Source organism: Prionailurus viverrinus, chromosome B3, assembly GCF_022837055.1.
Source record: "Prionailurus viverrinus isolate Anna chromosome B3, UM_Priviv_1.0, whole genome shotgun sequence".
In the NCBI taxonomy this organism is placed as follows: Eukaryota; Metazoa; Chordata; class Mammalia; order Carnivora; family Felidae; genus Prionailurus; species Prionailurus viverrinus.
The window spans coordinates 120,922,167-120,934,658 of record NC_062566.1 but is presented as its reverse complement, the minus strand read 5'-3'; the positions used below and the strand labels follow the sequence as shown (position 1 = coordinate 120,934,658).

Sequence of the window (12,492 nt, the reverse complement as noted above, 5' to 3'; positions counted from 1 at the left end):
CCTATCAGGAACAACCCTTGCCTCCTGCTATTTCATTTACATAATTCTATACTTTTTACTTATTTATGTTAATTAAAAGGAGTTAATAATGGTCATCATAGGTGATTTAGTATACTGAATTATGTACAGGAGGACTTTGGACAAGTAGCTCTATAAATGTTATATTTCTTTGTCTTTTGGCTTCACCTTTATTAGTTTTCTGAGTCTAACAAATGCCTATACGTTACCCATATTTTTTCTCACAATATATATTTTCCCCATCTAGAACTACCCTTACGCTTTTTTTAAATTTAAATGTAAAATATTTTAATGAAATACTCTAGCTACTATTAATATTTGAAGGATATTGGGTTATCACCTCATGATTTCAACAAAAATTTTGGTAGAGCCTTTTTATGGAATCAAAAGACCAAGGATTTGAACTCTTTTGCTACTTGCTGGCTTTTTGACCTCGGTCGAGTTACTTAACCTTTTTGCACCTCATCGATAAAATGGGACTAGTAATGTCTTTATCACAGGGTTTTTGTGATATCACTTTGTAAACCTTAGAGTGAAGTGTAAATGTAATAATAAAACCGCAACAAGAAGTAAGTTCTTAGTCAAATTTAGGCATTAGCGTGCTGGTAAATATTTCAAAATAGGCTCTCAGGGAGTACAGGGGGAAACACTGATTTACAGGATTTGTCGGGTTTAGTGTTATATAAATACATCATTTGATTTCAGACTATGAAAGAAGATATCACCGAAGAGGGACAGTGTCGCGAAGACATGGGCACAGCTGGTTCTTAAGGCTCCCTGAGCCAGCTCCAGCTTGCCGTTGGCTTTAGGGGGAACCTTGTATACCTAAGAGTTTCACTGATCATAAAGAAAAGGCAGAGCGTTCTCTTGAAACTTAAAATCATAATTGAGCAATTTTCCTGATGAGAAACTTTATTTTGTAGTTTTATTTTTGGGTTGTGAAAACAGGATTCCTCATTAAAAATCAATTCTTTTGTTAATTTAAAATGGCATCTAGTCTTAGGTGCATTTTGTGAGGTGAATATAATATAGATTTTGTCGAAAGCTGACAAAACTTCCTTTCAGGAAATTGATTCCAATGAACTAATTCCTACATCCCTGATTACACATGTATAATACACTTGTAAAAAGAAAAGAAACATATATTTTAGGAGTTAATATATTTTAAGCAGATCATAGGTAGTTGCTTACAGCCTGTTGGTAACTGGTAGGTGTGACCACTTAACATTGACAAGTGTATGCAGCTGGTTTTTTAAAAATGACAAATTTACCTTTTTAAAGGCAGTGCAGCAGAGTAGTTGAAAGCATGGACGTTAGAGAGAACTCTTGGGTTCACATCCTGGCTCTGCAGTTACTCATTACATATCCTGGGCCAAGTTATGAGTGTCTCTGGGCATCAGCTTCAAAAAAGGAGGCAGTAAAAGTAGTACCTCCCTGGTCGGGTTCCTGTGAGGACCAAATGAGGGAAAACTATGCAGAGAGGTCTGAGAGTAGTGCAGTGCCTGACGTATAGCAAGTGTGTACGTTGTTGTTATTTTTAAATTCATTTAAAATGTTAAATGTTTACTTAAAATAGCACTTAAAATGGTATCTTAAGTTTCGCATGCCTGGCAAGTCTTTATTGAATCCCATACATGGAATAGATTATTTCTCACTTTTTCTGAAACTTGATTCTGGCTTATTCCAAAAAAAAAAAAAAAAAAAAAAAAAAAGGAAATACCAGGTACTTTCTTATGCTGTTGGTACTGAAACAATCACTGGCAAACTCCTTTTCACATTAAATTTTTTGTAGTTGCTTGGCTGCCATGATTCATAATCCTTTTAGCCTCAAGGGTGGTTCGGTAATTTTGTGGTACTGAAAATACATAATTCTTTCACAAAACCTAGGATCGTAGATGAAGAAACTGATCAGTCAGTACTGTGTCTTAGTATTTCCTTTTTGGGACACTTCTGTCATAAGCCCTCAGCAGAGTTGGTGTCCCCTCCCTGGGCTGTCACAGTATCTGCTTGCTTCTGCCTTTATTAACACTCCTCATTCATTGTTGTGGAACGGATAGCTGCATCTGATGCCTCTACTCTTCATATTCGTTATCTCCGCACCTAGTGTGGTACCTTTCACTGAGGAAGTGCTCTGCGAGCACTGAGGAGTGATTGAATAAACGCAAAGGGCATTTCCTTTGTGTGTATGTTTCTGTACAGCTGCATAGAGCAAAATCTTGAAGTTTTTGCCCACTGATCAAATGTGTACTTTTTTGGTGTACAATTTGCCTGTGGCCAGCGGACTTTCTCTTTTCTTCTGTTTTTCTCAGGCAGAAAGCATAGAAGATAAGAATACGGCTAAAGTCCATCGTTGTCAGCTAGAGAAGTTGAAATCACAGTGTGACAGGCTGACAGAGGAATTAACCCAGAATGAACAGGAGAACAAAAAACTGCAGCTAAAATATCAGAGTTTGAAGGACCAGCTAGAAGAAAAGGTAAACATATGAACGAATGCTCATTTTAAAGACGAATTCAAATTTCTTCTAGGATTTCTTCTTAGGATACGTTTTATATATTAATAAATGCTAATTGTAGTCTTTCATAGGTAAATTGTATTGGTGCCAGAATAAAATGTTAGTTTATTAAAATGATGGATTTTTATTCTTTGAACCGACTGTTAACATTCTACTACATTAGATGTTTAAGTTTCTTCCGGGTCTTAAAATAGTTTAGAGGCAAGGTAGCAAAGAAAGGAATTCTGGTTTATTGAGGATGTGCTATACGTCAGGCATTTATGCCAGTTTATTTACATATGTGTCCTTATTCAGTTCTCACAACTCTGGGTTGGATTTTATTGATCCCTTTTAACCTATGAGGAAACTGAGGCTCAAAATAAAACCTGTAATAGTTAAGTGCACGCTATATGATAGGCACTTTTAATGCTCATGGTAGTTTTGTGAAATAGATACTATTATGCTCATTTTTGCACTTGTAGAGATGGAATCTTAAGAAGGTTGGTAACCTTGGAACATCCCTAGCAGGCTTACCACTTTCCTTTCAGTAGATGTGTGAATTTATTTTGAGTATCTGCTGTACACAGGAATTGGGTAGAATATGAGGGACTTTTAGAGAGTCACTACTTTTGTGGCAAAAGTCAACTAAAAATAGAAGACAGAATATTTTTCTTCTACCTGCTTCCAAAAAAGATTTGCAATTGAGTGTGATAGAAGTCAAATGTAAATAAAGATGACCATTGAAATACTGATAGTAGAAGACAGTATAAACTGGGCCAAATGAATCCTGTACTTGATAAGGGTTACTAGCATCTGTGAGGAAGGTGCTACCACTGGGTAGGATATCATAAAATGCTTCATAAACCTTCCTTAATGCTTTACTGATCTTTTCCTCTTTTTTGTATTTTGCAAAATTCCTATATTTTGTACACACACACACACACACACACACACACTTTTTTTTTAACCTTTCTAGTAATTCTTAAAATCAAGGAAATAAGATAGAAGTTAGGTGTTTATGATTAAATGTGCTAAATTAAGTTGCTGAATTTAAGCCTACAATCTTGACAACTGCTGCAATTTAGTTCTTATGTCATGTTTTGGTTTTAGTGTGTCCAGTGTTCACACATATTTACTGTATCTCTTGCCAGGGTGTAGTTGCTGTGGAGATAATGCGAAACATTCCAACTTTTCTGTAATTAAAATTCTAGTCAGAAGATTGTGTTAACGTGTTTTATATTTACCTATTTACATTTAAGAAATAGTGGTTCAAATTTCATATATTGGAATGTAAGTTTATCTTGTTCTGCTTAAATATTTCTTCACTGATTCTGTTCATGATGTTCTAGATATATATGTTCTCAGGCATTCAGATAAATGGAGCATTTACCTTAGGACAGAGTTTCAAGAATTATTGACTGTATTCCATTACTATGTATTGAGCATCCAGTATGTGGCAGGCCTTGTGCCGGGTGGTGAGGGTTGGATGTAGATAAGACACAGGTCTGCAACTGAATGCTTATGACTGGATTGTGAAAAACTAAATCCCTTTCAGTTGTTAAAACTGTATTGTTGAGTCTTGACATTGGGTACTAATGCAGAGAAAAGATATCTCCTGAGTCTAAACTGGAGAATGATCTTAAAGATACAATAGTCTTAAACACACCTACATAAATATATATATACCTTATATGCTTGCTTTTCTTTAATATCCTTTTTGTGTGATTATATACTTTTGGTTGACTTAGCTTTTTATGTAGACTCATGCCTTAGTATATGGCTACATATGAATCAAAATTTTGTTGGGTCAGGGCATCTGGGTGGCTCAGTTGTTTTGAGTGTCTGATTCTTGTTTTCAGCTCAGGTCATGGTTTCACAGTGAGTTTGAGTCCCCCATTGGGCTCTGCACTGACAGTGTGGGGCTTGCTTGGGATTCTCTCTCTCTCCATCCCCACCCCCTCTCTCTTTCTGTCTCTCTGCACCCCGCCTCAAAATAAATAAATATTTTTTGTTGCGTTAAGCCATCTATAAATAGGGCTGAGAGGTGATAATAGTATTAGTGGCTATGGGCAGAACGTTGAGTGTCAATCATTTTCTAGCTGTATGTCTTTGGGCAAGTTGCTTAAAACTCAAAGCCTGTTTTATCATCTTTGAAAAGATGATAGAATTAGATGTGAAAGTAATTCTATTATAGAATTAAATGTGAAAATGTATATAAAGTGCTTGGCAGAGTAACTGATATCTAATAAGCTATTAGTAGTGTCAATTAGTAGATGCCATTATTTTGTTGTTGTGTTTCCAGATATTGCTGATTAGTGGTTCAACCAAACAATCAACCAATCAGCAAGTATTGATTGACTGCCTATGGTTAGTCTAATAATGTGTTAGGCAGTGAGGGGCCAGGGAACTGGGAATAAAAATTATTGCACAACTATGCAGGTTGGAAGTTTAGAATGAGACTGCGTTGAGTCACTTGAGACAGATGGCCCCCAAAAGGAGGCTCCCTCGTGAAAAGACCTGGCAGTTCTATCAGCAAGTGATACTGAAGGCACGTGTGTTAAGCAAACCAAACAGGTGGGAGGTATTATAATATGTTTTCTATTGGAGGACAGGAATCAAATCTTGATTGTTTTTCCATCTCCAAGATCAGGCATAGAGCCAGGTACACAGTAGATAATTTATAAGTAAATTGTGGGTAAAGAGGTGTGTGTGTGTATACACACATACATGCTTATACATGTATGTAACAGATAAAAAATATGGATAACCTATGGGTGTGTGTGTGTGTGTGTGTGTGTGTGTGTGTGTCTGCGTGTGTGTGTGTGTGTGTGTGTTGTGGCCAGACTGCAGAAGGTAAAAACAAGAAAAGATGAAAATACATTTTCAGTGGAAAAAAAAAAAGGCCCTGTGACTTGTAGCCCAAAGATTACTATGTGAGCAGTGCAAGTGAACGTGGCAAATGTGGCCTTATGCATTGAAGAGGTTTCAAATGTGGTTTTTCTGCAATCAAAGGGGAAGCCTTTCTTGTTTGCCTAACACAGCATTATTCTTGCATGCCCGTCTTATGGCATTAATACACACTTTCCCTCTTTTTTTTTTTTTTTTAAGTGTTTATTTATTTTAGAGAGAGCGAGTGTGAGCCGGGGAGGGGCAGAGAGAGAGAGGGAGACAGAGGATCTGAAGTGGGCTCTGCACTGACAATGGAGAGCCTGATGCAGGGCTCGACCTCACGAACCATGAGATCACGACCTGAGCCCAAGTCGGCCACTTATGCTACTGAGCCACCCTGGTGCAGCATACTTCCTTCTTTTTTAAATGTCTTGCTACTATTTTGACTGCATACTTTAGGTCTTTGTTTTTTGTCATGTTCTTACTTGGTAAGCTAAGAAATGTTAAAATTTCATCAAAATTCATATAAAGCATTAGCATCAGCAGCCTTAATCAGGCGATCAGGAGAAGATTGCTGTTAGTATATATGCACAGAATAACTAACTTTAGCATATTTTCCTAGTGCATTCAGTGGTGATATGTGGTAATAAAATGCATTTTTTTCCAACATCTGATTTTGCTTTAACATCAAATGTTATTTTTCAATTTTACATGACAAAGAGAACAAGTATTATGCAACCACAGAATTTTTACATATGCATTTAAAACTTTATTATGAGCTTCTTACCAGGGAAAAAGCTCTCATGAAGTGTTAGAGATAGAACTTTTTCTCCATCTATAGTGTCATTGAAATTTATTATTCCTTTTGCTTAAAATTTTAAAAGAAAGTATTTGATTTCTTTTGTTCTAAAAGGATATTAATATTAATCTTTTTATTTTTCTGGTTTTACCTGGAAACTCGTAATGTTGTTTATTTTATCAGAAATCTATTTTTATTAGTTTCCCTGAAATCTAACTCATCAAAAGAGTTCATGTATAATTAAGTCATTTTTGCTCAGCAGGTCAACATCAAAATTTATATAGTGAAGGTTTTAAATGTTTTACCTATACAGACCTATATCTGATCCAACCTAAAAAAATTATTAAAGTATGAGTTTATTAATGATTATTAATGGTCATTTTTGTGGAGCTTTTCAAATAATTTTGTAGTGTAAGTATTAAACATTGTTTTTAATTTTGAACATATTTACATAATGTTTGAGACATAACTAGTGTCTAAAAAAATTGGGAGAATATTATTTTGTAGATTATTCTGTTCATACTATGTGTATTATCTTGAACCTTATGTTTTAGAAGAATGACTGTTTTATGAAAAAATATATAAAATATTTTATTCAGATACATTTATAAGCAATGCAAAAAATGCTATAAAAAAGTGAATAATATTCTGAGATGTTTTCCTATGTCCAATGCAGACATAATGAAGACATTAATTTTCAGGAATTAGGGAAACAATTTAATTGGGGATATTCATTTTTATAAATTCTGAAATTATAGGTATAGAAAATATATTGTTCTTTATAAGGGAACACTTAAAAAGTATGAAAACAGGGACTCAGTGGGTTAAGTGTCTGACTTTGGCTAATGTCATCATCTCAGAGTTCGTGAGTTCAAGCCCCGCATCAGGCTCTGTGTTGACAGCTCAGAGCCTGGAGCCTGTTTCAGATTCTGTGTCTCCCTCTCTCCCTGCTCCTCCCCCACTTGTGCTGTCTGTCTGTCTGTCTGTCTCTCTCTTTCTCTCTCTCTCTCTCTCTCTCTCTCTCTCTCAAAAGTAAATATTAAAAAAAATTTTTTAATTAAAAATTTAAAAACTTATAAAGCAAATTTCCATTGTGGAAAATGCAGGGTACTTTATAGGGAAGGTTTAAAAACTCACCTATAATCTCACCACCTAACTTTCCTACATTCAGTTTTTGGTGAAATTCTTTTCAGGGTTCTTTTCTATACACACAGATACTCAGGTCCCATTTGGGATCATTTGCCATGCACAGCTTCATAGTCTGAATTTGCATGTCATTGAACATTTTTCAAAATCAAGTTTATTTGGGGCGCCTGGGTGGCTCAGTTGGTTGAGCATCTGCCCTCGGCTCAGGTCATGATCTCTCAGTTTGTGAGTTTGAGCCCTGCATCGGGCTCTGTGCTGACAGCTCAGAGCCTGGAGCCTGCTTCAGATTCTGTGCCTCCTCCTCTCTTTGCCCCTCTCATGCTCTGTCTCTCAATAATAAATAGATGTTAAGAAAAAAAAAAATTTTTTTTAATTGTTTATTTAACGCCCAGTATTTTATCTGGTGAACGTGGCATTCTTTTGTTGTTGATTTACATTACTGTTTTTTCTATTTTAAAATTATAGATCAAGTAATTTCTATCCAAATAATCTAGTACTTTCCGTATTTGGATATTTCATTTGTATTTTTTACTGATTTAATTCTAAGCAGAATTATGCAAATATGCTTCTTGCTACTAGATATTCAAACCTGGAAGAGAAAGGTATTTACTCTCTTCATTTTGCTTTCTCCTTTAATCCACCCCTAAACACAACCACGTGTAGAACTTCCTCTGTTACTGGAGATGCTGTCACATGGATACATATACCTTGTGATTATAGCTAGCCATGGCAACGTTGGAAGATTTTTCAGTAGTTTGTTTTTCTGCCCCATATCTGTATGCTAGATTTTGATTTTTTTTAATAAACATTGTCTCAGACTTACAAGATCGCATTGTAATATTGTGCAGAGGTGGTGGTTCCCAAAACATTTGGCACCAGTGCAATTCTAAAGTATGAAAGAGCCTTGAACAGTACCAATCTCCCCATTCTCCCCCCTTCTTTTATAGATGAGGCAGTTCTGACCTAAAGAGTTAATTGACTTGCCCAAGTGTTCTCAGCTGTCCATTGGTAGAAATGGAAATAGGAATCAGGTTTACCAATCCTATTCTCTCTATTGTATCAGAATTTATAGGACCTACTATATTGATTATGTAGGTTATTTGGGATGTTTAGTTATCTCATATAATTCTTGCTTATTTCTGTAGTATACTGAATTCTCTTTAGAGGACTTTTTTTCTCTGTTATTCTTTCAGGAAATGAGAATCCTTGATGAAACAATTAGGAGCACGTTAAAGCCACAGATGGTGCGACATCCAAGGCAGTGCATAGAAACCTAAGTTGTTGAGTAGATCAGGATTCATAGAAATGGATTTTTGTTCCTTCCCACAAAATGCTTTATTCAAGTTATTTGTGAAGCGACACCTAGCAACATATTTTAAAGCTATGATTATATTGGATTAAAACATTTAGGAGATAGTTTTCTTATACAAAATGTGAATCTTTGAAAAATGGTAATTACAATTCTCATTTGCAAATGTAATCATGATACCCATTTTTACAGATGGTGGAGACTGAGGTTAAGAGTGTAATATAGTGACTTGCCCAACATTGCACAGCTTGTGGTGGAATCAGGATATGAGCAAAAATTCCTTGTATTTTTTCCCCTTTATTTACTGCCAGTAAAATGACTCACATTTATATCTTTTCATTGAACTCATAGTGTTGAATTTAAATTTAGGGTTATAATATTCAACAGATTACCATATACTCTTTTATTTTTTTAGCTTTACACCAATTTTGGAAAAGGAGTCATCAGATTTTGTTAGAAAAATCAAATTAAAACCTGATATTGTGACATAAAATATATCCATGGCAAGAAAATATGAATCAATGTTGTTTAATTTTGTGTTTCAGTTCTAATTTGACCATCTGTTAAGGACTGCTACTTTTCATGATGTGGAAAAATACATATGATTGTCAGATGCCTATTCTATAAAATATTCACTACTTTGCAAAATCACATTTCTGTATTTTCTTTTACTAAAGACTCAGATCGTAGCAGGCACAGTTCTCCGATTTCAGTGGTGTGTGTGTGTGTGTATTTGTTTTTTGTTTTTTGTGTGTGTGTGTGTGTGTGTGTTTTTCAGTACAAAAAGAAATAGAAGCAAATGAGTTGTGACTTCTTTCACTTACTTTAGGTCATTTTTAAGCAGACTTACTTTTTCTTTGGTGTTTCATCTATTTTAAAAGTGTAAGTAGGATAAAGATGTAGCTACCACATATTAATTTGGAGGCAAATTTAAAGCAGATACTCTAAATAAACACTGAATATGATGTTACAAGTAATTTCCTTTGAGATTGCTGTCATCTTAAAAAAAAACAACAAAAAAACAAAAATAATAAGATGGTCAAATTAAAGGTAAAATGATAAATTTTGTATATGTCATTTATAAAGTGATTTTAATTGAACCACTTATAGTCATTAAGTCCAGAGTAGTCCTTGACTTTTACAGAGAATTGGCTGAAGCATAAGACTGCTTACCATGTATGAAATACTATGCCAGATTTTAAGAAGCAAATTTAAAATGCAAAGGTGACATGACTATGCATTGACTGGGTTGGGGGGCAGTTACACATGCAGCTGTGGCAGAGGATGGGGCAAGAAGTAAAAGTTGTATAGAAGTACATTTGGTCTCTACTTTCCAAAATGGAACGTAGGTATGGAGAAGCCATTTTCAAACTCTGTTCCATTGGCAGTGACTTTTCCACTAACCATTTGCAATCAAGGAGGTCCACTTTAAATAAAGGTAATGAGTGAAGTCAGAGTTTGCATCTTTATCATTCCTGATTTGGACTTGATTGAGAGGCCTGCCATTCAATCCTTAATTCATTGAGTGGTTGATAACTACAGGGGCTTGAGAGGAAAGTAGTCTTGTTGGACACTATCCTTTAAAATCCTGTACTGTTAGTTTGATTTCATTTAATTTTGAAATTGTGAGTGATACCCATAGTGTAGGAATTAGGCTAAATAATGGTACACATGGTTGTGGTGTGGAAAGCCAAGGGGAAAAGTTCTATATTATATCTGTTTCAGGGCTTTGTTGGAAGTTAAGCAGGCCTAGCCTGCTTGCTTTGGTAGACCCTAAAAGGAAACATAAAATGAATGTCCAGGTTTGTTTTCATTGAGGTTTCTTTCTTTCTTTCTTTTTTTTTTAAATCACAATTTAAAATGACTCAATCTGTTTTGTCATTTAATGTTGAACAAGTAATATTCTGTTAATTTTAGGAACAAAAACAAACAGGAGGTACTCATTGCTTACATAAGTTATATTATTTAGAAATTTGTTTTTAAACTTTTCCCCCATATTCTTTCATAAGAATAAATGCATGCTTAAGCATCTTTTAAGAAATACAAAAAAGGAGAAGAAATCCTGATGGTTTTTAAAGACACTGTAAACTTATAAACATTTGTCTGGTGATGAATGATGCATTTTTTTCTTTTGAAAATTAAACAATGTTCGTTCCAAATGCATAATTTGAAACTCTAGTTGTTTGTTTCCTTGTCCATATTTTGTTTCAGAAATAGAAATGCATCAAAAGTGGCTGATTTTAAATAACTAACGTTATTTCTGTTTCCCAGCATTTGACTTAAGAGAAATACGTAATGATTGCAAAATGGTCCTAAAACTTAATGAATGCATAAAATACCCTTCAGTGGTATTTTTGTTTCCAACTTTGAATATTAATTTCTAGGAATGTATCCAGTACATATCCTGACACCTTTCTGATTATGCTGCCAATGATCTTTGTATTGCTCAATATTCCCCTAGAAAAAGATACTTAAAAAGCCCGAGGCAAGAATAATTTCCTTAAGTGGGGTTAGAAGTTTAAATCTGAATTTCCATTTTTTGGTTTCTGTTTTATAGATAACTTTCCTATGCCTGCTTAAGACTAGGCTATGGATTGGAAAGTCTTTCATACTCAAATGTTAATGTGCATCAAATCATATATCCAGTGTTCTAATTATGCCTTCCTTTTTTTCAGTTAGCTCTACTGTTTTACTAATGCTCTCAGTTCTTATTCTTAGTATGCTATTAATCCTAACTTCTTCCCTTTCTTTGAAGGAAATAGTGTAAAGCATCTGCTTACAGAGGAGAAGAGAGTATATCTAACCCACAAAATAGGAGCGATTATACTTTAGGAAACCAATCTTCTAGTAGGAATTACAGTGTTCTTTTGCTTTTTAAATACATGTAAAGAATCATCTCATTCTCTCACACATGGATCCGTACTTAATTTGTCAGCAGACCTTATTGATTCTACCCTTAAAACTTACTCTGCATCTGATCGCTTCACACCACAAGGCAGTGCTCTCACTTTTGTGACATCACCTTGCCTTGATGGTTACAATAACCTGTAATTGACAAGATGATTGCCTTCAATGAATTTACTAATTAATTTATTGCAAAAATAAACTTACAGAAACACAAGCAGTCACTTGAGTTCAGAGGTTCTGTTTTTTTTTTTTCATTATCATATAGTTGGGGTCTGTTCTGCCTAGCGCATAGAGAATACACACACACACAAATGCTCACAGGATGAATGGAATGTAGGAGAATATATATGTTTCAGAAAGATTTATCGATTGACTGCTGTGTGACACACTACTAGGTACTGGGATGTTTAAATAAAGTATAAGATCTCTACCCAACAGGAACTCACAGTCTGGTGGGGAGACAGACATAAAAGACACTCAAATAGTAAGAACTCTAGGGGAAGCTTGTGTAAAGTGCCTTGGGAGCATAGAGAAGGGGTAGACATTCCTATTATTCCTAAGAGCTCAGTTATCTGTTGTTATAATATCCATGTGGGTGAGGAGGGAGGTTCCTCCTATTACTGCACTTCTATAGGAAGTAAAAAATTCAGTTTATGACCTTCCCTTGTCCTCTTTATTCCTGAGTAGTGTTGGGTTCACTGAGGACCATAGATTTACATAGGTTAGATCCATGGAGACTTTTAAAAACTGATCTGAATTGTTGATTGTGGAAGTGTTGCTTTGTTTTATTTTTTTGCGTGTTTTTTGATACCAATCTAAACATTTAATATATAGCCGTACTTTGAATTTAAGAAATGCACCATCATATAAAGATCTTGTATTTTTCAGAAATAAGTTTGTAGAAAGTAGTTATGGTGTGGCCAATACTTAAT

At 34.9% G+C, this 12,492-nt stretch overlaps 1 protein-coding gene across 6 annotated transcripts in view; it reads left to right on the top strand.

Moving 5' to 3' along the window:
* The window catches only part of CEP128 (centrosomal protein 128), a 389,769-nt gene that overhangs the window by 136,250 nt on the left and 241,027 nt on the right, over nucleotides 1-12,492 (top strand). For all 6 annotated transcript variants that reach the window (XM_047863629.1, XM_047863627.1, XM_047863628.1 and 3 more), the window contains one exon: nucleotides 2,328-2,492. In XM_047863629.1, coding sequence (XP_047719585.1) covers nucleotides 2,328-2,492 — 165 coding nt within the window. The remainder of the gene's footprint in view (nucleotides 1-2,327; nucleotides 2,493-12,492) is intronic.